This window comes from Dreissena polymorpha, chromosome 14, assembly GCF_020536995.1.
Source record: "Dreissena polymorpha isolate Duluth1 chromosome 14, UMN_Dpol_1.0, whole genome shotgun sequence".
In the NCBI taxonomy this organism is placed as follows: domain Eukaryota; kingdom Metazoa; phylum Mollusca; class Bivalvia; order Myida; family Dreissenidae; genus Dreissena; species Dreissena polymorpha.
In genome coordinates, this window is record NC_068368.1 from 52,309,403 (window position 1) to 52,335,870 (window position 26,468).

Sequence of the window (26,468 nt, forward strand, 5' to 3'; positions counted from 1 at the left end):
ACACCATGCTGAATGTTAAATAACGCACTAAGTGACCCTGTGACCTAGTTTTTACCCCGCAATGGCCCATGTTCAAACTTGGCGTAGAGATCATCTAGATAAAACTTCTGACCAAGTTTGGTGAAGATGGGATGAAAACTACTTGAATAACAGAGCGGACAACATGCTAAATGTTTAAAACGCACTAAGTGACCCTGTGACCTAGTTTTTGACCCGGCATGACCCATATTTGAACTTGAGCTAGACATCATCTAGATACAACCTCTGACAAAGTTTGGTGAAGATTGGATGAAAACAACTTGAATTAGAGAGCAGACACCATGCTAAATGTTTAAAATGCACTAAGTGACCCCATGACCTAGTTCTTGACTCGGCATGACCCATATTCCAACTTGACCTAGACATTATCTAGATACAACATCTGACCAAGTTTGGTGAAGATCGGATGAAAACAACTTGAACTAGGCATAAACGTTCTTGAATTATCATCTGGAAACCATTTTACTATTTTGGGTCACAGTGACCTTGACCTTTGACCTAGTGACCTCAAAATCAATAGGGGCCATCTGCGAGTCACGATCAATGTACCTATGAAGTTTCATGATCCTAGGCCTAAGCGTTTTTGAGTTATCATCCGGAAACCACCTGGTGGACGGACCGACCGACAGACAGTCAAACCGACCGACATGTGCAAAGCAATATACCCCCTCTTCTTCGAAGGGGGGCATAATAAGAGAGCGCACACTTAATACGAACCGACCGACCGACAAGCACACTCCTATATACCCCCCTAAACTTCGTTTGTGGGGGTACAATTATTCTAAAGGACAAGAAATAACTGTAAAAGTAAACTAACCTGGAGCTAATTGGATATGTATTTATCAACTGCAACTGCAAAAAACGTTATTATCATAAAAAGTTTGTAACAGTTCTGCGAAAACTGGGCTTTATTCATGTGCATAAATGTCGTCCCATATTAGCCTTTGCAGTGCACACAAAGTAACCAGGGACACAAATGTCTGCCTAAGCAGGAGTTTCCTTTACAAGAAACTGAACTCACAGATTACCACTTACCACAGCCTTCCTCATCCTTCCCGTCCCCACATTGCGCAATACCGTCACATATCTGAGAACGAGTCAGGCACTTCTTGCCTTGATCACAACTGAAGTTTGGGAACTCACAGGTTGCAGGGGCTACGCAGGTCTGAGCATTCGGTATACAGGCATCATAACACAACTTGGTGCCTTCTGGGCAGGTTTTGCCTTAAAAATGTAGATAATGTCCCATAAATGGAATACTTAAAATAAGTTATCCAGGAATAGGTTAACAAAAATACTTAAAATTTTGCTGATAAGCCCTGAAAAAAGCACTAAAAGCATTAATTCATGATATTGATACTCTTCATTTTTTGAATACAAGGTCAACTGAAGCAAACAAGCATCAAGCTGACCAATTTAGAATTCATAGGTCTCTTGAGGTATAAAAGCAAAAGGCTGCATATTAAAACAAACTACTTCAGATCCTTTAAAAAAAAACATCCTTAGACAAATGGAAAAGAACAGCAATCACATGTTTAGAATTCTGGTTAATTATTTTGAGTAAAATTAAGAATGTGTAACCTACTAGGACAGTTAATCTCATCAGCATTATTAGGACAATCTGGGTTGCTATTGCAGAACTGCTTGATGGGAATACACCTGGAATATCCTTCAATTGGCTGACCACAGTCGAAGAAGAATGGGGGGCAACCTGTAACACATGTGTCCATAGTTAATTGCATGGAGGTCACAGGGTTCACACTGTAGTTGGTCATTTGAGCCATTTGCTAAAATATTGAAATTATGCCTGAAACAAAGTCTGATTTGCAAAATTGTTTCAATCTCGTAAAAAAAATTGTACATGAAGAAAGCATCCACCATTTAAACCAGAACTGTTTTTCAATTGATTTGTCTTTGTTTCAATCAAAGTGTTCACAAATATATGTATCCGGGAAAAAGCATCTTTTTGGAAAAACCCACTAATCTGCTGGTACAAATAAATATGACCCATTTATAATCCAATCAAAATCACACACCGTATCAACCGTTATTATTTAAAGTAAGCTATCATAGGTTGATTTAATGGACAGTGCTCCAGCTAGGATTTGAAAAGGGCAGGGGGGCTTTTTTGTCAAAAGGGCACTTTAGATGTGCAGTATTTTGTCAAAAAGGCACTTTCGACGCGCAGTATTTTGTGAAAAGGGCACGTACGAGCGCGCGGGTGTTTCTGGAATGCTTCCTATTGCATGTTAATTTATTTGTTATAAATAATTGTATTATTCCCATTATTATTAAATCATTCAAATATAATGTCTACAATGAGGATTAAAGTAATTACAATGCAATAAGAGATTTATGAATAATCATATGTAAAAAAAAAAAAAAATTTTTTTTTTTGGGGGGGGGGGGTGCAGGTTGGAGGTTCGGGGGGCAGGGCGGAGGTTCGAGAGGGCAGGGCGCGGCGCCCTTCGATTAAGGCCTAGCTGGAGCACTGAATGGACCAGCGTTGTTTGTACCGGGGTAATAAGTGGGGTTTTCTAATCTTGTGCTTTTCCTGGATCAGTCTATTAAACAGTAAGTAAACACTGGTCTGCACCAGAATATAAGATTTTGCCAGTTATTTATTATTTAGCATAAACTGCTGAAAATATATAGTTTTAAAACTGTTCTTGATTTGTATGAAACTCGTTTATGTGCTTAGGTTATTGTTTAGTTTAAAATGAGCCATCTTACCAATTAGAGGAAGTTTGAAACAAGACTATTGCCAAGCAATATATGTCCTCTACCGGCTCCACCATTGACAGATTTATTTATTTTTTAAATATTTGTTGCCATAGCAACCAGAATTTTTGACGTAGGAACAAAATGAAATGACATGCATAATGTCCATATTGCCATCTATTCATGTTTCAAATTTCATGAAAAAATATGAAGAACTTATAAAGTTATCGCAGGATCCAGAAAAGTGTGACAGACTCACAGACACACAGAGCGCAAACCATAAGTCCCCTCCGGTGAAACCGGTAGGGGACAATAAGCTGTTATTTCAATGATAGGAAGTTCAAAATAAAATAAGCCATCATTCCAATTAGACGAAGTTTAAAATAAGCCATCATTCCAATTAGATGAAGTTTAAAATAAGCATTTATTTCACAGAAAGTGGCCCTACCAATGAGAGGTTTCCCATTGATCATCCATACCGGCGGCCCCTGGTAAGCGTTATATGACGTGGCCCGGCAGTGGAATGTGGCATCCTTGTCTACAGGAGAGGACAGGTGGGCTGGCTTCTCAGCAGGCAGAAACTCTGGTGGCGCTGGTGGAAAGACACAGGTAGTGTATAGGATTATAAGGATTCAAATGTAGTCCGCACAGGCTAATAAGGGACAACACTTTATGCCTAAACTGGATTTTCACTAACAGAATTTCTTCAAACAAAACAAGAGCTGTCTCCAAAGGATGACACATGCCCCCTTAGATGCTCTGATAATTGAAAAATGCTTCGATGAAGATTGGTGAAGATCCAATGACAATTGCTTGAGTTATTGAGCGGACACGAGAAAAAACGCAATTTTTCAATGATTCAAGGGCCGTAACTCAGGAGTGTCTGAGTCAATTTGGCTGGATATGTAACTTTACGTAAATCTTATTGACTACCACATTTTCATGAAGTTTGGTAGCGATTTGATTACAATTTCTTGGGAAACTGAGTGGAAAAGCATTTTTTTGATGATTTAAGGGCCGTGACTCAGAAAAGCCCGGGTAAACTTGGCTGATTATAAAACATAACCTAGATTTTATTGCCATACACATTTTTATGAAGTTTGGTGATGATCCAATGACAATTGCTTGAGTAATTGAGCGTAAACGAGAAAAAACTCAATTTTTCGATGATTCATGGGCTGTTACTCAGGAGTGCCTTGGTCAATTAGGCTGATTATCAATCTTGACCAAGATGTTATTGCCTTTCACATTTTCAAGAAGTATTGTGAAGATACAATCACAATTGCTGGAGTTATAGAGCGGAAAGGAGAAGAAACGCAATTTTTATATGAATTAAGGGTTGTAACTCACGAGTGTCTGGGTCAATTTGGCCGATTATCAAACTTGACCTAGATGTTATTGCCTTACGCGAAGATCCTATGAAATTGCCCGAGTTATCGAGCAGAAACGGGAAAAAAAACAAATGTACGATGATTCAAGGCCGTAACTCAGGAGAGTCTAGGTCAATTAGGCCGAATAGCAAACTTGACCTAGATGTTATTGCCTTACACATTTTCATGAAGTGTGGCGAAGATCTTATGACATTTGCTCGAGTTATTAAGCGGAAACAATAAACCAAATTTTTTGCAATGATTCAATGGCCGTTACTCGGCTTGTCTGGGACAATTTTGCCAATTATAAAACTTGACCTAGATGTTATTGCCATACACATTTTCATAAAGTTTGGTGAAGATCTGATGACAATTGCTCTACTTATTGAGCGGAAACTAATCCAGACGGACACACTAACTAACTAACTTAAGACGGACGGCGCGACTTGTGCCCCAGAACTGCTGGTTTGGGGGCACAAAAATCAATTTAAAGTGGAATATGTCATCCCTGATTAGCCTGTGCAAATCCAAAGGTTAATCTGAGGCTACAATTAACGCAGATGAATGAAGTCCTGTTTTGTCAGAGCAAAGCTCACATAGCAAGACTATTGTCAAGCAATATTGTCCCCTACCGGTGAAACTCCACCATTTTCAGCAATATTTCTAGTCTATTTGTTTCCATAGAATCCGAATTCTTGACGTAGGAACAAAATGAAATGACGTGCATAATCTCCATATTGCAATCTATCCATGTTTCGAGTTTCATGAAAAATATGAAGAACTTTTACAGTTATTGCAGGATCCACCATTTTCAGCAATATTTCTAGTCTATTTGTTACCATAGCAACCAGAATTCTTGACATATGAACAAAATGAAATGATGTTCATTATCTCCATGTTTCAAGTTTCATGAAAAAATATGAAGAACTTTTAAAGTTATCGCAGGATCCAGAAAAGTGTGGCAGACTCACAGACTGACGGACACACAGAGAGCAAACCATAAGTCCCCTCCGGTTTCACCGGTAGGGGCAATAAAATGTACTAAAAAAGGAGCTGTCACTATATGGTGACTTCTTTCACACCCAAAGTGTCACTTGGTAGTGCCACAATGACACCATAATTAATCTTCATACATAAAAGTGAATGAAAACATATGCTTCATTTATATCATCACAAATGTATTATGGATATAGATTTCTGACAAAACAGTTTAATACATGTACATCTGATAAGAGTCTAAAGCAGAGTTATGGGATTGCTTTCCCAGATTGGGACATTCTTTCTGTGATAACCTTACCTCTTTCATTATCAAATATATCGAGTACTTTAAGGATATTTTTTTAATCACATAATAACAGGCCATACATTGTTAAAGCGTTGTATTTTGGGGGGGGGGGGGGGGGGGGAGGCAAATACTGTAAAATAATTTATTTAATCAGCATGAAATTTATTTATTTTTCAAAAACTTTTGTGGACAAGTTAATTCATGGATTTCTGATTTTGAAAAAAAAAATAAAACAAGAGGGCCATGATGGCCCTGAATCGCTCACCTTACTCATTAAGATCAGATGAAAACTATTACCTCTATTGTCTACACAATGTTTTTCTATAATTTGACCTAGTGACCTAGTTCCTGACTCTAGATGACCCAAATACAATCCCAATCCAGATTTCATCAAGATAAACATTCTGACCACAGTTCATAAATATTGGATGAAAACTGTGACCTCTATTGTCAACACAAGGTTTTTCTATTTATTTGACCTAGATTTTTACCCCAGATGACCCAAATACAATCCCACCCAGATTTCATCAAGAATTCTGACCAAATTTCATAAAGGTTGGATGAAAACTGTGATCTCTAATGTCTACACAAGGTTTTTCTATTATTTGACCTAGTGACCTAGTTTTTGACCCCAGATGACCCAAATAAAATCCCAACCCAGATTTCATCAAGATAAACATTCTGACCAAATTTCATAAAGATTGGATGAAAACTGTGACCTCTATTGTCTACAGAAGGTTGTTCTATTATTTGACCTAGTGACCTTGTTTTTGACCCCAGATGACCCAAATACAATCCCAAACCGGATTTCATCAAGATAAACATTTTGACCAAATTTCATCAAGATTGGATGCAAACTGTGACCTCTACTGTCTACACAAACAAATTATTGACGGACGGACGCACGGACACACGCACAACGGACGCCGGACATCACACGATCACATAAGCTCACCGTGTCACTTCATGACAGGTGACCTAAAAATATGTGTCGGAGATAAACATGAACAGTTGTGGTTAAAATCCCATAGAAACAAGGGCTGTTTGTAAAACATGCATGCCCCCCTATATGGGCTATAAGTTGTAGTAGCAGCCATTGTGTGAATACGTTTTTTGTCACTGTGAATGGTGGTGGTGGTGGTGGTGGTGGTGGTGGTGGTGGTGGTGGTGGTGGTGGTGGTGTAGTAGTAGTAGTAGTAGTAGTAGTAGTAGTAGTAGTAGTAGTAGTAGTAGTAGTAGTAGTAGTAGTACTAGTAGTTGTAAGTGTAGTAGTAGTAGTAGTAGTAAGTAGTAGTAGTAGTAGAAGTAGTAGTAGTTAGTAGTAGTAGTAGAAGAAGTAGTAGTAGTAGTAGTAGTAGTAGTAGTAGTTAGTAGTATAGTAGTAGTGGTAGTAGTAGTAGTAGTAGTAGTAGTGGTTAAAAGTAGTAGTAGTAGTGGCAGTAGTCAGCTAGACAGTAGTAATAGTAGACGTGGTGTGGGTGTGGTGGTGGTGGGTGGTAGTAGTAGTACTGTAGTAGAAGTAGAAGTAGTAGTAGTAGTAGTAGAAGTAGTAGTAGTAGTAGTAGTAGTAGTAGTAGTAGTAGTAGTAGTAGTAGTGGTAGTAGTAGTTAGAAGTAGTAGTAGTAGTAGTAGTAGTAGAAGTAGTAGTAGTAGTAGTTAGACGTAGTCAGTAGTAGAAGTAGTAGTAGTAGTAGTAGTAGTCGTAGTAGTAGTTAGTTAGTAGTAGTAGTAGTAGTAGTAGTAGCAGTAGCAGTAGCAGAAGCAGTAGCAGCATTACAAGACCAATACTTAAGAATGATCAAATGGGAAAAGGTAACCTAGCACTGGCAGTAAATATGGGGCTCATTTACAGGTCAGATTTGGAATCTCTGCTGTAAAATGAGATTTTGAATGAATTAAAGGGAGGCAAATCTGTAATAAAAAGAACATGCATAAACCGTAGTTGTTTCCCTTGTTTGAACCATGCTAAATCCTTACAAGTTTGGAAAGAATTGGATGAAAAATTTGGACTTTATTGCATAAACACCATTTTCTCAATTCAAGGGGAGGTAATTCTGTACTTCATGGACCAATAATGCTCATTTTTTGTAGGGTTCTTGTCCTCATTGATATAAAGACACTGTGCAAATTTGGAAAGGTTTGGACAAAAAATGTGGAAGATTTTTGAAAGTTTTCACAAAATAGGCAAAAACGAATAAACATGCAAAGTTCAACGAGCTCCTGCAGCCATGTTTTTTGAGGAATCAAATTTCTTTGAACAACTTTTTCAGGGGAGCCTTCAAAGGTCATCCCTGTGAAATTTTTTGAAAATCTGATGAGCGGTTTCTGACAAGAAGATTTTTTAAGGTTTTTACCATATATGGTCATGGCGGCCATCTTGGTTATGTGATCAAATTTTTTTTAACAATTCTTTTGTCCCATGACCTAGGGATGCTCCACATGAAATTTAGTTGAAATTGGCTCAATGGTTTAGTAGAAGAAGATGTTTACAAATTGTTTACAGACAGACAGACAGACGGACGGACGGACGCCAGACGCTGAGTGATCACAATAGCTCAGCCCGAGGTATCGCTCAGGTGAGCTAAAAAGAAAAGGGATCTCAAATTTGTGGAATGGACACCCATACAATCAATGAAAATTCATGTTCAACAAACAAATAAAGATTTAACAGTAAGCTGGCCTACTTACATGTGATTTTCAGGATGACTTTGGCTCGTACAGGCTGCACTCCCACAAGGTGGGCCTCACACATGTACTCTCCCGCCTGACTCTGCTTGTCATCGGGAACCTTGACCTTGGGCAGTGTCAACTTCGTTCCGGAACCCAAGTTCTGGTTGTTAAACGTCCAGTCTATCCTTAAAGTTTCTCTGAAACAATTGAAATAAGCCTCATCAAAAACTGGTTGGCATGTGTCCAGTCTATACTTATAGTTTCTCTGAAACAATTGAAATGAGCCTTATCAAAAACTGGTTGTCATGTGTCCAGTCTATACTTAAAGTTTACCTGAAACAATTGAAATGTGCCTTATCAAAAACTGGTTGTCATGTGTCCAGTCTATACTTTAAGTTTCTCTGACACAATGGAAATGTGCCTCATTAAAAACTGGTCGCCACGTGTCAAGTATATACTTAAAGTTTCTCTGACACAATTGAAATGTGCCTCATCAAAAACTGGTCATCACGCATCCAGCCTATACTTAAAGGGGCCTTTTCACAGATTTTGGCATGTATTGAAGATTGTCATTAAATGCTTAATATTGATAACTGTAAACATCCGATCTTAAGAGCCCCAGTAAAAAACAAGAATAAAATTGAAGAAAGAACAAGAGATGTGTTTGTCAGAAACACAATGCCCCCTATTGCGCCGCTTTGAAGCCATATATTAGACCTTTGACCTTAAAGGATGATGACCTTTCACCACTCAAAATGCGTAGCTCTATGAGATACACATGCATGCCAAATATCAAGTTGCTATATTCAATAATGCAAAAGTTATTGCAAAACCTAAACTAAGGTTATAGTTTTTGGACACACACAATGAATGAACGAATGACAGACAGACAGACAAGCCAAAAACAGTATGCCCCCGATCTTTCGATCAGGGGGCATAAAAAACAAGAGATGTGTTTGAAAGAAACACAATGCCCCCTATAGCGCCACTTTGAAATAAAATTTAAATATATCATTTGGCAGGTTTAGAAATTATATCCCTTTTATAGCTTATTACTTCCCTTGGATTGTTTTTTTTTACGTTTGACCGTGAAGGATAACATTGACCTTAAAATTTGTTTCAGATCATATCCTTTAAAAAAATATTACTTCCCTTGTGAAAATGATCTGTACCTGCCAAATGATATAAAATATAAATTATCTCCCTTTAAAGCTTGTCACTTTTCTTGGATTTTGTTTTTTGACCTTTGACCTTGAAGAATGACCTTGACCATTCACCACTCAAAATGTGCAGCTTCATGAAATACACATACATGCCAAATATCAAGTTGCTATCTTCAATATTGCAAAAGTTATGGCCAAGGTTAAAGTTTTCGGACGGACAGACAGACGGACTGACAGTTCAACTGCTATATGCCACCCTACCGAGGGCATAAAAAGTAACCCTCAACTGTGCTCAAACCACTGACCTTTGGAGTAAAAATCTATCACTTAGGAGAAGAAGTCTATCACTTAGACCATTCGGCCTTCCGTGCTCATACAACATGTGATGTATTTTATACTTAAATCTTTATAAAAGCAATCCTCAGAGTATCACAAAATATAACAACAACAACAGAACTCTCCCCATTATTAAATCGTTTCACATTGCAATGCTTTATAATTTTCAGGTTTTTAAATTGTCAAAAGATGCATATAATGGATATTTTGGAGCATGGTAAATGTTCAGTATTACTGTTTCATCATAACTACCACAAACATTTGCGAATCTGAAACATTTTTTTTATTTTGTCTGTTTACCACAACGTGAGAAGGCCCCTTTATAGTCTCTCTGAAACAAATTTTTATAATAAAACTCATTTTAATTAGTAAATACTTACCTGCTATCTAGATAGCTACTTACTCCGAAGGATCGTATTTTATCCGGAAGCTTTCTGTCCGAATCCCACACTTGTCATAAACCCATCTAGGTTGGAACGGTCACATAGTGCAGTGCAACCAAAAACGGGATATTACCCAGAATCCATCACTCTTATTCCAATAAACAATATGAAAATATTATACGAAGAGCGGGGTGGGAGGTGGGACTCAACGATAGCAGGTAAGTATTTACTAATTAAAATGAATTTTACTATAAAAATTTGTTTTAATAGCTTAAATATGTTACCTGCTATTTAGATAGCTGATTTTGCCGCTGCGGCGGAACGGTTCGCGAATAGCTCCCCATCACAGCGGAACCCATATCTTGGGTTCTCAGCTAATCTTCGTTAGTACTAGCTTAACTTAATTCACGGATAAGCATAATATACCTATGCCGTAGAAGATACTACCGTTTGTGCAACCACAAGGGGGCCCAACAGATACAAGTTGTCCTGTTGGCACTCCAGAGAATGAAGATAAAAAGATGAAAAGGTGGTCTGATTCCTCCAGAAAGCAGCTTGAAGCACGTCAGAGAGTGGGGTATGATTAATATACCCCCACGAAGCCGACATTGCTCGTAATTCATGCGGTCTAATCTTAAAAAGGGATGAATCCCTTGATGAAAGAGAAGAGTAAGCCTTTCTTATTGTCTAGGCTACCCAACGGGAAATAGAAGCCGCAGACACATCGCCCCCCCCCCCTTTTAAGGGAATGAAGAGTCTCTTGCGAGAACCTACAATAGACTTAACTCTACTAAGATAGAACTTCACAGACCTGACAGGGCATAGGTCTATCTTCATCTTCATTTCCACAAGTTCTAGAAAGACTTGGGACCTTGAAGGGTTTAGAAGCCATTGAGGGGAGTTGATTTTTAGCAAGGAATCCTGGCTGACACAACAAAGTGACGGAGTCATCGGAGGAATCAAAACGAAGATGGCTATCTCCGATAGAAAGAGCATGAATTTCACTTCTACGTTTGGATGAAGCCATGGTAAGAAGGAAAACGGTCTTCCAGGTTAGGAACTGTAAAGAAGCCTGATTAAGGGGTTCATAGGGAGCTTTAGTAAGCCATCCAAGAACACAAGCCAAATCCCATTTGGGGGTAAGAGAATGAGACACAGGACGTTTAAGTTCCATGGCTCGGATCAGTTCCAAAATGGCTGGGTCAGCACAGACTTGTGATGACTTACGAAAAGCCAAGGTATGCGAAAGCATAGATCTGTATGGTTTGATGGAGCTAAGAGAAAGTTTCTTATCATCAAAGAGATAGATTAGAAAATCCGCTATGCGTCTAGCAGAGGGATTGAGGGGATCAATTTTCCCTTGAACACACAAATTAGAGAAGAGTTTCCAGCAAGCATAATAGACTGCTCTGGTGGACTTTCTCCTTGCAGAGGCAACGAGCGTTGAAGCCCTGACAGAAAATTCGTTTCTTCTGCAGGGATTGCCTGATAACAGCCAGACGTGTAAGTGGAACATGTATGGATCCACGTGAAGTCTGCCTCTCTGAGATAGGAGATCTGATCTGTGCGGGAGTTCCCTGGGAAAATTGCACAGGAGACCGAGGTCGTTGAACCAGGATCTCCTGGGCCACCAAGGGGCTATCAGGAGGATATGGCAAGAGCTCACACTGATTTTCCCTAAGATTTGGGGAATTAGAATGGGTGGGGGATAAGCGTAAGCGTCCAGTTGATCCCAATCGAACGAAAGCGCGTCTAACGCCCATGCTGCTGGTTCGTACACTGGACTCACATACAGAGGAAGTCTGTGGTTGTCTCTGGTCTCAAACAGGTCGACCAGTGGATAACCGAATGTGAGGAAAATCTGATTGGCCACTTCCTGATGAAGTGTCCACTCCGATGGAAGTAACTGGTGTTTGCGAGACAAACCGTCCGCCAGGGCGCTGAGACGACCTGGTATGTGTTTGGACAAGAGAGAGACGTTGAGGCTCTTGCAAAGAACAAGTAAGTTCCTTGGTTCCAGATACAGGGAGTGAGAGTGTGTACCTCCCTGTTTCTGGATGTAAGCCACGACTGATGTGTTGTCTGTCGATACAATCACACAGGAGTCCCGAAGATGTGATTGGAATTGAGAAACAGCTAGAAAGACTGCTCGCATTTCGAGATTGTTTATGTGCAGGTGAGACTCCTGAGGAGACCACAATCCTGATGTCAGGCTGCGGGGTTCCAGGTGAGCGCCCCAACCTTCCATGCTCGCATCCGTTATGAGATGTAAAGACGGTTGCGGGGGAAGCAGCGGTACTCCTGCCAACAGGGTCTCCTCGTCTAGCCACCATAGAAGGTGAGGGACTAAGGACGGAAGGATGGGAATCTGTGTTAGCAGATTGTCTGGAGACCATTTCCATTGAGCTGAGAGATAGTGCTGAAGAGGACGTAGGAAGAGACGTCCCAACTGCACGAAGTCTGCTACAGAGCTCAGGATACCGTTGAGTGAGAGGAAATCTTGAGCTGTGATATGAGATTGGGACAGCACCCATCTGACCTTCAAAAGGAGGTCTGATATACGTTGCGGTGATACCCTGACCCGATTGATGTGGGTCAGAAAATTCATTCCCACGAATATGAAATCCTGAGAGGGAATAAGGTCTGACTTGGCTACATTGAGAAGGAGTCCTAAAGAGAGGAGCTCCTTCCAAGAGAACTCTAGGTGTAGCAGAAGCAGTTGACGATCGAGCTGGTGTAAGAGCCAATCGTCGAAATACTGAAGCAGTTGAACCCCGTGTAATCGGAGATGTGCGCTCACTGCGGCCATGAGTTTGGTGAAAACTCGTGGAGCTGTGGCCAATCCAAAGGGCATCGCCCGAAACTGGTTGACCTGGCCTCGAAAGGAGAAGCGCAGGTACTTCCGGTAGTTGGGATGGATAGGAACATGGAAGTATGCATCTTCCAGGTCCAAGGAAACCCCCCATTGCATGGGTTTGATGGAGCGCCGAATGAAGGCAGGAGTCTCCATCTTGAAAGTAGGTTTGACTAGAAACGTGTTGAACACTTTTAAGTCTATGACTGGTCTCCAGGAGCCGCTTTTCTTTTGAACAAGGAAAAGGCGACTGTAAAATCCTGGAGAACAAGGGTCGTGAACCCTTTCTACCGCCTGTTTTTCCAGGAGTCCGAGAATGGAGTCTGGAAGTTGTGGATGCGGAGATACCAGATCGATTGGGACGCGAGAGAGTGGGGGCCTTTTTTCGAATTGAAAAGTGAGGCCTTGTGTGACAAGAGAATGAACCCACGCGTCCGAAGTTATTTGGAGCCATTGATTTGCGAAGTGCATAAGTCTGGCCCCGACTGGTACCTCTGACATTGGAGGTTGTGGCGGTAGAAACGGGTTTGACCTAGGGCTGACCTTTTGGAGGTCCACCCTTGCTGGAAGAAGGATTAAATGACTTCTTGTCCGCATTGGGTTTGCCCTTACTCCAATTTTGGCTTACAGACGGCTTCCGATAGGAAGATGTTCTGTTTTGAAAAGAAGGCCTATGTGTGGGCTGACCTGGAGCAGAAGGACGCTTTTTGGGGAAACTGTCCCTTTTAGTGTTCTTGGCCGGTGGGGCTCCTGGGGGCTTAGAAGCAGGGCGCTTAAAAACCACAGGGCGCTGGCCAGAGTTGCTCCTAGCTAAGGAGGCATTATCTGATCTTCACGATCAGCAATAAGTGCCGCCTGTATCCTCCCTCCGAAAAGAGAATCTGCTGTTAAAGGAGCAGTTTGAAGGGAGTTTACGCATGTTTCCAAAAGGAAATTATTGGGCAAGGAAGAGAGGATGAGGTCTCTCTGAAGCCTTAACATCTCAGACATTGACAACGCAGCATTGTGTGTTAAACACTGCGTAGTACGTGAAAGGTGTATCAACAAGGCATGGAGCTCCTCTGGGATTGAATCAGAGAGCTCCCAAATCATGTCTAAGGCTGTGGCTGCCATAAGATCTAGCTGGTTAGCCAGACCTATGGAACGGCGTTCTCTCAGCTCCCAATTTTCCAACAGGGAAAGAGGGACTGCTGTATGGGTAGATGAGGAAGGCATTGTAAGGGACAGCTTACTAATGTCAGCATCAGGAACCGGAAGTTTGGAAAGGTCCAAACCGGTAGAAGGGTCGGGTACCGGGGCCTTATAACTTTTACCGCCGTCAATCTGTTAAGGCTCCGTCAGCTCCTTAGGGGCTTTCCATGGAGATGGCGAAGGTTTATTGGCTGGCTCAAGTGACTGGAATACAGCCATTGTGGAAGAGCCAATAAGAAGGCGGAGATCCACTCCGGAAGTCGCCTTACTTATCCTGCCCGGCTCCCGTCTGCGGGCTACCTGTTCTGCAACGGTAACAGCAGATCCTGTAAGAGACAAGGAAGGGCGGGGCAGAAGTCCTCATCTAAGGTATGGAACATTAGTTCGTAAACCTGATTGATAGAGTCCAAATAATAAGGTTCGGCCTCATTAGACTCCAAACCCGCCTCAATCGAACCGTCTGCGAGAGCATTGGATTGATTGAAACCGGTGGATACAGAAGTAGGAATACTAGATTCATCCGCTTCTATCATGAGAGGATCGTTTTCTGGCACCATCAAAGATATAGCTGGTGAGTTAGGTCGATCAGTGATCAAGTCAGCAGACTCACTTTGAATACCAGCGGTCGCTGGTAAAGGATCAGTCGAAAAAGGGACAAAGATTCCCAGCGACTGTTGGATCCAAAAAGTATTGGGATTTGATGGTGTAGCGGCAGCCCGGGGTATACTTCTATGCAATGTGGAAGAGACCCGTGGGGCTGGAAAGGCAGCCGAAGTGGTTAGGTAAACCCCTGTACCTGGAGCCTGATATGTATGCGAACTAGTGTTAGAATACAAATTATGCCCAGTGGTTGTAGGAACAGCTAAAGTGTGTGTTGAGGCCAAAATAGAGGCCGACACACGTGGAAGGGTGTCACTAGATTCCTCAGAGAAGGATCGCCTAGGGGATCTAGGGGTCCGAGAGCGCCTAATAGAGGAAGGTTTATGTCCCTTATCCCTGCGATGCCGAGACACTGTTCGGCGGCGCTGGGAATGATGTTTCCTGATGGAACGTCTCCCAGAGCGCTGGCGTGATCGCTCTTTACAAGAAAATCTATGCCGAGAAACACTCGGTGAGCATGAACGACGTCCACTCCGATAATGATGAGGGCTAGTTGAAGAAGACGATGAGTCATACAATGACGAGCCCGAGGTGGAGGAGTAGCCGGAAACATCAGACACTACGCGTTTACGTCTGTGACTCACAGTAGAAACGCGACTGCGTCTACCTTTGTGGAGTACTGACAAGGTAGTGTCAACATCTACGGTGACTGGAACGGTCTGTGGCACAGACCGGTACCCGGTGACTGGATCGGTCATTACATGACCGGTGACAGAAGCAGTCAGTGACCGGTGACCGGTCAATGACCGGTGATCGGACCTGTCATAGCATGACCGGTGACCGGACCAGTCAGTGACCGGTTGACCGGTGACGACACCGGTCATAGCATGACCGGTGACCGGACCGGTCAATGTTGACCGGTGACCAGTGACCGGTGAAGTCTCCGGACCGGTCAACTGGTCGTTCCCGATGAACGGACCGGTCAAATTTTGACACCAGGCAAGGACCGATGCATGGCATCTCCTGATGGCATGTGGTCGAGGTCGTGTGGGGAAAAGTCATGGCTAGCTGAACTTTCCCGACTTTAACCTGAGCCACGCATGTTGCTTTTCTGGCTCTTGAATGGTCTACGCTTGATGGCCCAGGTTTCTTCTGACCAATTCAAACAGAAAGGGCAGCAGTTGTCCTGGTTGCATCCGGCACACGAAAGGCAGCTGTCATGGTTATCCCAAGCTGCTCTAATGTGGCCACACGCACCACGTGTTTGAGGCATTTGCCTTAAACAAACAAACAAAATCACAAAACAATACAGAAATAATCGGATAATAACGGAGAATATTTTAAAACACAATTCAAAACTTCTCTAGTTCTGTAAAACAGAAGAATCCAGCGAAACAGAGCAACAATTAAGTAAACAACAAAAATGTCGGCCTTGTATATCGCATCCGGAATAAGAGTGATTGATTCTGGGTAATATCCCGTTTTTGGTTGCACTGCACTATGTGACCGTTCCGACCTAGACAGGTTTATGACAAGTGTGGGATTCCGACAGAAAGCTTCCGGATAAAATACGATCCTTTGGAGTAAGTAGCTATCTAGATAGCAGGTAACGTATTTAAGCTATTAAAATTGTGTACCGTAATTAATCTATAAGTTTCCAGACATTGTGTTTTATGAACACACCCAGTTTGATCCAAAATAATTATATTTGTGACTCAACATTGCGAATCTGAAACATTTTTTATTTTGTCTGTTTACCACAACGTGAAAAGGCCCGTTTTAAAGTCTCTCTGAAATTGTGTACCGCAATTAATCTTTAAGTTTCCAGACATTGTGTTTTATGAACACACCCAAGTTTGATCCAAAATAATTATATTTGTGACTCTACATTTTCGGACATACAGGTTCTTGTTGGTAATTAATGACTCTTAATAATCCAACATTTTTTATGATATTTTACAAGAATGCTGCCCTGGTGGGCTTATCTGATGACCCTTGGATCATGCATTTTTACAACCAGATTAAGATCATAAAACCTGGCAGACAAATGCCTGAAGGCAACAGGCCATTTCATTTGCATTATTAGGTGAATAACTATGTTGCAGAGACAATGGTTTCACCCTACAACGTAAAGCAAAACATAAATCAAAGTAATTTATGCTGTACTGCCTATTATTTTACAAACACATGCTCCAATTCAATGACGCCATACACATTGCATACACATATCCTTTTGTCAATGCATTATTTTTAGAGTTTCTCTAAATTTCAGACACCTGTACTTTTTGTCTCTTACTTTTCAGACCCTGTATGATTTAAATATTGTTTGTTTCTATATTTTACAGTAAATAATTACAGTAAACGCAAATGGTTTTGATGAATGCAATTGAAGAGCTTGCACATAATTTTTTGTTTTTAATCCTGACCAAAAAAACATTTTTATAGAGACATATAAGGGGAGTCGGTTTTCTAAATGAATTTTTTTTAGGAAGGTCATATCTTCAATCATTCTTCACTAGATAACTAGACTGTGTCCAAAATATATCCAAAGCAGGGAGCAAATACACAGCAGCAAAAACACCTAAAACTGAGAATAGGTGTGGGAGAGTGGAGGGAGGGAGGGGCAAAGGATGAAACTATAAGTTAACCTGTAAACAAAGCTTACCCTGTCTTTGTGTAATAGGAGAAGATACATGTGAGTACAGCATCCTCCCCAGCCATCACTGTAACATCATCATTATACTTAATCTCTGGGGCACGGTTATTATCTTGACCTGTAACAAAGTTAGAACTGGCGTCACCAATGTTCCAGAAAACAGGACTATAATCAGCGGACATACAAACGGAATTTATGTCCCAAAATTGTACTTTTAGGCCTGAAGTGATATGTTCACCCTAAAAAAATATATTTGAGCCGTGCTCTGTGAAAAGGGGTGTAAAGCATGTGCGTTAAGTCATCCCTGATTATTCTGTGCAGTCCCCACAGGCTTATCAGGGACGACACTTTCCACCTAAACTTAATTTTTGCTAAGAAGTGACTTTCTTTAAATGAACAAGAGATGTATTTGTCAGAAATACAATGCCCCCTATTGCGCCGCTTTGAAATAAAATTTCAATACATAATTTGGCAGGCTTAGAACTTATCTCCCTTTTAAAGCTTATTACTTCCCTTGTATTGTATTTTATTACTAATGACCTTGAAGGATAACCTTGACCTTTCACCACTCAAAAATATGCAACTTCATGAGATACACATGCATGCCAAATATCAAGTTGCTTTCTCAATATTGCAAAAGTTATGGCCAATGCTAAAGTTTTTGTCAGACGGACAGACTGGCGGACGTTTCAACACCTTTATGCCACCCTACCAGGAGCATAAAAATATAAAAGTGGAAAGTCTCATCCTGATTAGCCTGTGAATTAATTTAACAAACATAATTTCACATGGTCGCAAAAGGAGTCGGACATCTGTACAATTTTTTTTTTTGCAGGCGTGTTGCAAATATTCCAAGATGGCGGACAATAAAAAGAAGTAACGATGCTCAGTGAAAACGACTATTTAAAATCAAATTATCGATGGACATCATATAATAAGCATAGATTAATGAAAAGTGTTTGTCATTGAATGATGGAGAATACGTTTTAGATAGAATTAACACATTGTCATTAGAAATTTATGAATGTCACAGAATTAATGTTCATAATTTGGAGTTCATTCTACTCGCAAAAAGAAATCTAACAATATTGTCGTTCAAAAATGGAAACAGACAAACATGATTGGATTTATATGTTCGTTGATCTGTGTATAATCAGATTCATGTGCATATTCTGCTTTATAATGTTGGTCACTCTATAAAGTTTACTGTTATGGCATGTTAGTGAAATGGGAGATAATAAAAGGTTAACGTATTTAATATATTAATAAATCTGTGTAAAATACATCAATAAAACGCAATTATGTACGTTTATATGTGTACATATCTTTCCCAAACTTAAAAATACACTTAATTTAATCTTCACATCAGCTGTTCTCACTTTTTTAGCCCTTTTATAAATCAACCACGTTAACTTTTAATTTTTGAATTTACTATGCAATGTCCCTCCAGGATTAAACACTCATGTTATAATTGAGGCCTGTGAAATTAACAACTGGCCTGTAAATTATTTCTCCTCGTAGGCCAGTCTGGCAAACAAATTGAAACAGTCTTTCGCCATGTCTGTATGAAGAGAGAACGACAAACAGTTTAAAGTGCCTCATGCCTTCAACCTATGTCTTGGTCCTTGATAAAAATCAATCTCTTGTCACAATTTATGCAAACAAGTGCACCAATACAATTTAGGGTTTGATTCTGCATGAAAATGGAATAACGTCTAAAAAAGGTATAGCATTTTCATGCAACTAAAAACTATTAAGAAACATATATATGAAATTCACTTAACAATATATTCAAAACCTTAACTGAAAATGGATAACTTTACCTGTTGCAACATTCAGCTTCAGGATCTGTGGGTTTGACACAGTAACTCCGTTGATTTTGTTGGTCCCAACACAACGAAAGTATTGGCTATCTGCGGAAGTCAACCACAGAAAATGAAGGGTACCTAAAAAAAAAGTAAGCACATTAGACATACACTACTCAGTGAAAAAACATATGTGAAAATGTGGTTTGTACAACACTAAGAACTGGGCTTTGCCACACACATTTTACTTTCCCCTGCCATTGTTTAAGGATAACTCCATTAAATTATTAATTTGAAGTCATAAACACCACCGCATGCTTCTTTCCAAATAACAAACAAAACTCATGTGAACTTTTGTATAACAAAGTTCAGATGCTTTACATGTGATGATATACACAAGTGATGCTTAAAAAATACTACAAATAAATTTAAATATAAGTGACATTTTCGAAAGCATTGTATTATAAACCTTAAAAGAGCTTGTTGAATTAAGGGCAGAGCTGGAGTAATTTATTCATATCATTTATTAAGGAACTCCATTCACCACTTATATATAGCTTACATTAAAAAAAATCAAACATAAAACTTTGAAATTAATTTGTTTGGCCCTTCACGTGATTTTATTGGCATTGTTCATTTGATGTCTAAAAAGCTCAAGACTTTCAAAGTAAAGCACTTGGAAATCACATTCTACAAATCAATTGTATAATCGGTTAAAAAGTTCCTAATAAGTCAAATGCAAATTCTACAATTTTGTAAAGGTAAGAAAAACATATTTGACATACCATCTGGTTGCATAACAAGACGGTTGGATGGTTGGACCTCCTCTGTCATAGTGAAAGTAAGAGAATTCTGTAAGTATAAAGCACACAGTGATCTTTAAGTATATAAGACTAATACATTATAAATTAATAAAATTACTCTAAAAACAATTTTGATGCTAGCCTTAAATGAAGTCTATAACAATGTCCTCCCTTAAATAACTATTTTGGGGCCAACATGTGGTCCTGTAATTAAGTACAGTAAAACTGCGATAACTCGAGGAAGCACTGGACTGACCTCCATGCTTGAGTAATCCCAGGTTTCGAGGTATCCATGGTATTATTTGTTTTGACTGTCTCTGTTGATGATGCTCAATTTCTGACCGCAAACGCTTTATTTACATGTAAGATGGTGCTAGAGAAAAAAAGGCTTTGTAAAAACCGCTTAAGGTTAAAGTATAATAAACAAAACAACAAGGATGATCGTAAATTCGTTTAATTAATTCAACATACACACAAAACACATATATAATAACAAATATTATATCAATATTCAATGTTCATGTAGCATATTAAAAAAGCACACAAGGTACGTACATGCGCATGAAAAAAACACACTAACAAGGGACAAAATTGTCACAAAACCAGGTTTTCATTGTGAAAAAAAAATCTGATAAAGGCAGAAAACTCAAACTGAACTTTTGAAATGAACAAACAAAATTAACCCCCTTTGTAAGTTTGTTTTTAAAAAAAATCTATTTTTAGTCGTGGCGACCTTGACATTGGAGACATTGACGTGATTCTTTCGTGCGACACACCGTCCCATGATGGTGAACAAATGTGCCAAATGATTTTAAAATCTCACAATGAATGACATAGTTATGGCCAGGACAAGCTCATTTATGGCCATTTTTGACCTTTGAACTCAAAGTGTGACCTTGACCTTGGAGATATCGACGTAATTATTTTGCGCGACACACCGTCCAATGATGGTGAACAAATGTGCCAAATGATTTTAAAATCTGACAATGAACGACATAGTTATGGCTCGGACAAGCTCATTAATGGCCATTTTTTACCTTTGAACTCGAAGTGTGACCTTGACCTTGGAGATATCGACGTAATTATTTCGCGCGACACACCGTCCAATGATGGTGAACAAATGTGCCAAATGATTTTAAAATCTGACAATGAACGACATAGTTATGGCCCGGACAAGCTTGTTCCGCCAGCCCGCCAGCCAGCCAGCCAGCCAGCCCGCCCGCATTCGCCAATCTAATAACCAGTTTTTTCCTTCGGAAAACCTGGTTAAAAACAACATTATCACTACACACTTTGTATTTTATGTTCATTAAGTCAGACTCTTGTTGCGCAAAGTCTAGGATTAAAGATTTACGCAACCCATTTGCTTCCCGGAACTGATGGCGGTAGACGTTTCGCGACAGCAAGCAGAGCATCTGTAGTTCCCGGTCTGTGTTAGGCGTTGCTTGAAAGAATCGGCGTACTACATCTAGAGCTTCGGAGGCAATTTGCAGTGTTTCTCAAAGGATGACACTTTGCAGTGGTTCTCAAACTGCAACTAACTTCACACTTAATCGAGCGTCTTTTGTCTGCTTGATTGCGCTGTTTTCACAACTCGAATATTTTTAGCACCGACCAGACGAGAAAGTGTCCTCGAATAATTGCCAGTTAATAAGGTGTGAAATGCCTTTCAGGGACCGTCACACATCCTCGAGTTATCGAAAATCACATGTTTGAGTTATTGCGGGTATTTTTATATAGAAATTAAAGGAAAGTGCTAGGGACTTCTTTTAATGCTCGAGTAATCGCCAGTTTTCGAGAAATCGCCAGCTCGAGATATTGCAATTCTACTGTATTAATGCTCTGCCTTGCTGCCAAAATAAATTTACTCTAGAAGAAGTAGGAAAAACAATATCCTATTAGAGTTCAGTGTAACCAGAGGGGATTTCATAAGAGGATGTTACCTTGCTGATCACGGGTTAATGTAAAAGTTAGTATTAAATTTGTATGAATTTAAATACAAATTTTCATGATTTATAAATTACCTAAAAAATATCACAAATAACAGCTATACGTTTGTTTGAAATCCTTTATGTTACTTGCGGTAAAGCAGGATTGTACAACAACCTTGTCCATGGAAAAACTTTTTTTTAGAATTTTCACACTCCTGTGAAAGTCCAATTTATGAACAAGTTCTTTTCCAAAATGCAGTGAATGGCATGGAAGGATCCATAGCTTACCATAGTGCCATTTTCCCATGATATCTCAAGCGGGGGCATGCTGGAAGGCTTGTTTTTGCACTCCAATGCATAGTGGTTGTACTGATTCAACTGAATGTTTTCTGCAGGGGTATTCTGATTACCAGGAAATAGGTTGCCAGAATCTGAAAAAAAAAATTGTATTTGGATTTGTTTGTCTGTGTTTGTTTATTTCGATTGTTCACACTATTTCCACCATATTTGGCAGTACTTCGATCAAACTATGGTGGTTTGTTTAATCACACTTATCCTGCGCAGACAGGTTTCCCAGTGTTAAATTGCAATTATCTGGGCCTTTCTGTCAGAAATAGGTCTGAAAAACATTAATTTAATTGAACCTTGAAATCATCCACCACTAACAGAAAATCGTTTTAACAACAGAAGCTGATTTATATCATGTCCAAATGACCATATATAACAATTTGAAGTGAGATGCTTTATTTTCTGATGTTTTATATTTCTTTTTCCCTTTCAAATGATGTAAATTGGCGTGATTCTATGTTTAAATAATTAATTTTGAAACATTTATGCAACATTCTGTTTACATTGATGTTAACATTATTATATTATTTTGGTTATCTGTGTTGTTTATCAAGTTGAAAAAAAAATGTTATTTATATACAATAAAGCTTATTAAGACTTATGAAGGTACTTATTGTTTTTTATGTAATAACATACTGTTTAAAGTGATAATATAGTCAATGACATTAATGAAGTAAAGTTTCTTCGAATGATAGTTCTTATTAATAAGGTTGGAATAACTGACAGTTTTCACGACGCGAAAACGTGGCGACAACTTTTTTGGGGCCAGTGAAACTCCTGGTTAAGTAAATCAACTTTTGCCAATAACAGACAACTACCCTAAAAACTTGAATCAGAGGTAATAGGAGAATGGATACAGAAATAAATTAATGATCTATTTCCTCATGCATTGTGTGGCCGGGCTTTGATTTGTTGTCCAGCACTATATCAACTGAGGAACTAGCCTGCTGGTTCTGATACTTTTTGTCACATGACGGTGATTAATTAATCTGCTTACACATGGCCAAGATAAGCAATGTCTAGGTTAAAGATCAATTTTGAGGGGAAAATGAAATGCTTTCAAGAAATAATTATTAAGGGTATCACATTAACAGAATTTTGTAAACATTGAACGAAATGAAATAAACGAAACATTACCATTTAAACGATATCCCTATGTCTGTTTTAAAAGCATCAGTACAATCACACTTTCAAACTGAAAGTAGTAGTTATTTCTGTAAGTTACATGTATATTCAGTGCATATACCATATGCACAATGACGTCATATTAAAACCATAAAATATTATAAACCAGACCATCCGTATCACCACATAAGTATTTGTCAGTCAATAAAAACAATTTAAAGAATGTTAAAAATAATTTAAAATCGACAAAAAATACTGTATCTGAAAACGACACTCCAAATTTTGTTTACGTATTTCACACATGAAATACACTGTGCATATCGTTTGACTGCAGAAAATGACAAGAGGGCCATGATGGCCCTGAATCGCTCACCTGACTCATTAAGATCAGATGAAAACTATGACCTCTATTGTCTACACAATGTTTTTCTATGATTTGACCTAGTGACCTAGTTCCTGACTCTAGATGACCCAAATACAATCCCAATCCAGATTTCATCAAGATAAACATTCTGACCACAGTTCATAAATATTGGATGAAAACTGTGACCTCTATTGTCAACACAAGGTTTTTCTATTTATTTGACCTAGATTTTTTACCCCAGATGACCCAAATACAATCCCACCCAGATTTCATCAAGAATTCTGACCAAATTTCATAAAGGTTGAATGAAAACTGTGATCTCTAATGTCTACACAAGGTTTTTCTATTATTTGACCTAGTGACCTAGTTTTTGACCCCAGATGACCCAAATAAAATCCCAACCCAGATTTCATAAAGATAAACATTCTGACCAAATTTCATAAAGATTGGATGAAAACTGTGACCTCTATTGTCTACAGAAGGTTGTTCTATTATTTGACCTAGTGACCTTGTTTTTGACCCCAGATGACCCAAATACAATCCCAAACCGGATTTCATCAAGATAAACATTTTGACCAAATTTCATCAAGATTGGATGCAAACTGTGACCTCTACTGTCTACACAAACAAATTGTTGACGGACGGACGCACGGACACACGCAGGCACGCACAACGGACGCCGGACATCACACGATCACATAAGCTCACCGTGTCACTTCATGACAGGTGACCTAAAAATATGTGTCGGAGATAAACATGAACAGTTGTGGTTAAAATCCCATAGAAACAAGGGCTGTTTGTAAAACATGCATGCCCCCCTATATGGGCTATAAGTTGTAGTAGCAGCCATTGTGTGAATACGTTTTTTGTCACTGTGAATGGTGGTGGTGGTGTAGTAGTAGTAGTAGTAGTAGTAGTAGTAGTAGTAGTAGTAGTAGTAGTAGTAGTAGTAGTAATAGTAGTTGTAGTAGTAGTAGTAGTAGTAGTAGTAGTAGTAGTAGTAGTAGTAGTAGTAGAAGTAGTAGTAGTAGTAGTAGTAGAAGTAGTAGTAGAAGTAGTAGTAGTAGTAGTAGTAGTAGTAGTAGTGGTAGTAGTAGTAGTAGTAGTAGTAGTGGTAAAAGTAGTAGTAGTAGTGGCAGTAGTAGTAGAAGTAGTAATAGTAGACGTGGTGGTGGTTGTGGTGGTGGTGGTGGTGGTAGTAGTACTAGTAGTAGTAGTACTTGTAGTAGTAGTAGTAGTAGTAGTAGTAGTAGTAGTAGTAGTAGTAGAAGTAGTGGTAGTAGAAGTAGTAGTAGTAGTAGTAGTAGAAGTAGTAATAGTAGTAGTAGTAGTAGTAGTAGTAGTAGTAGTAGTAGTAGTAGTAGTAGTAGTAGTAGTAGTAGCAGTAGCAGTAGCAGCATTACAAGACCAATACTTAAGAATGATCAAATGGGAAAAGGTAACATAGCACCAGCAGTAAATATGGGGCTCATTTACAGGTCAGATTTGGAATCTCTGCTGTAAAATGAGATTTTGAATGAATTAAAGGGAGGCAAATCTGTAATAAAAAGAACATACATAAACCGTAGCGGTTTCTGACAAGAAGATTTTTTAAGGTTTTTACCATATATGGTCATGGCGGCCATCTTGGTTATGTGATCAAATTTTTTTTAACAATTCTTTTGTCCCATGACCTAGGGATGCTCCACATGAAATTTAGTTGAAATTGGCTCAATGGTTTAGTAGAAGAAGATGTTTATAAAAATTGTTTACAGACGGACGGACGGACGCCGGACGCTGAGTGATCACAATAGCTCACCTCGAGCTATCGCTCAGGTGAGCTAAAAAGCCAGTTAACTAACAAAAACATAATCAATATATAATTTGGTTAAAATATTGCTTTTCAACATGCTACCGCAGTGCTTTACTTTGCAAATCAATCACTTAAAATATTTCAAGGTGGCGGCATATGCACTGTTTCGTTGTCAAGTTGTAGATTTTCGGAAAGCAGCGAATATTTTCCTCTAGTTTCCGGTCATGTCCGTGCCATCCGCTAACCAATCAGAAATAAATTACTGCGGAATTTTCGGTAGTGCCTTGAATTACCGCAAGTACCCTCAGACCGCAGTTTGTCATCGTTATACTTCGTGTGGCTAGTCGGCCATGGTATTTGCACCCCAATATTTATTATATTGATATTGACTGTTGTTTACTGTTTTTGTAAACGTTTTTGAGCAAAACAAGAAATGCGACCGTTTAAAGCGGGTATATACGATCTTGTCAAATATTTATTTATTAATATAAAATGTGTAAAAACTTATTATACATATATTTCAATATAAACTAAAATAAAAGTTAAGAAGAACATGTGTCGAAAAATACTAAATAAGCCAGATATTTAATTCTGAAATCGAAAAAGGCTGTACAGCCGAATTCGCCAGCATGTATATCATGCATGTACGATGTGAATCTAAATTTAGTTTAACGGTTCATTTGAAATTCCTGCAGCGATATCGATTCATACGACACACGAACACTTACTAAAAAGACGAATGCATCGGTTATTGTATGAAAATAATAACGAATTATCTTCGTCACAATCGGCTCGGGGCGCTAATTTGTATTTGCTGTATTTTATGAAATTCGTCTTAAATGTATCATTTTTCTTGCATATTGTGTGTTATTATAACATATTTTTATCAATATTTTACAATTCAGCACATATAAAAATCGTATATACCCGCTTTAAACGTGATACCCTTAATAATTATTGAGGATGAAGTATTGTTTGGTTTTAACGTGTATTCATGGCAGATTTCAAAAATTGGCAGTATGAAAGTCCTAT

General features: G+C 39.1%; 1 protein-coding gene and 1 long non-coding RNA gene across 3 annotated transcripts in view; both read right to left on the bottom strand.

The window, feature by feature from the left end:
* LOC127857002 (uncharacterized) overlaps positions 1-26,468 on the bottom strand; it is a 76,462-nt gene that overhangs the window by 21,960 nt on the left and 28,034 nt on the right. For both annotated transcript variants that reach the window (XM_052393255.1, XM_052393256.1), the window contains exons 5-12: positions 22,096-22,238; positions 19,859-19,925; positions 19,092-19,214; positions 17,278-17,386; positions 8,104-8,282; positions 3,209-3,352; positions 1,625-1,750; positions 1,075-1,263 (exon numbers count right to left, since the gene is read on the bottom strand). In XM_052393255.1, the coding sequence (XP_052249215.1) occupies positions 1,075-1,263; positions 1,625-1,750; positions 3,209-3,352; positions 8,104-8,282; positions 17,278-17,386; positions 19,092-19,214; positions 19,859-19,925; positions 22,096-22,238 (1,080 nt within the window). The remainder of the gene's footprint in view (positions 1-1,074; positions 1,264-1,624; positions 1,751-3,208; positions 3,353-8,103; positions 8,283-17,277; positions 17,387-19,091; positions 19,215-19,858; positions 19,926-22,095; positions 22,239-26,468) is intronic.
* On the bottom strand, positions 20,591-22,087 carry LOC127857005 (uncharacterized). Its single transcript, XR_008038279.1, has 2 exons — positions 20,934-22,087; positions 20,591-20,771 (listed from the first exon to the last, which is right to left on the bottom strand). It is a non-coding gene; the product is annotated as an uncharacterized LOC127857005 (long non-coding RNA).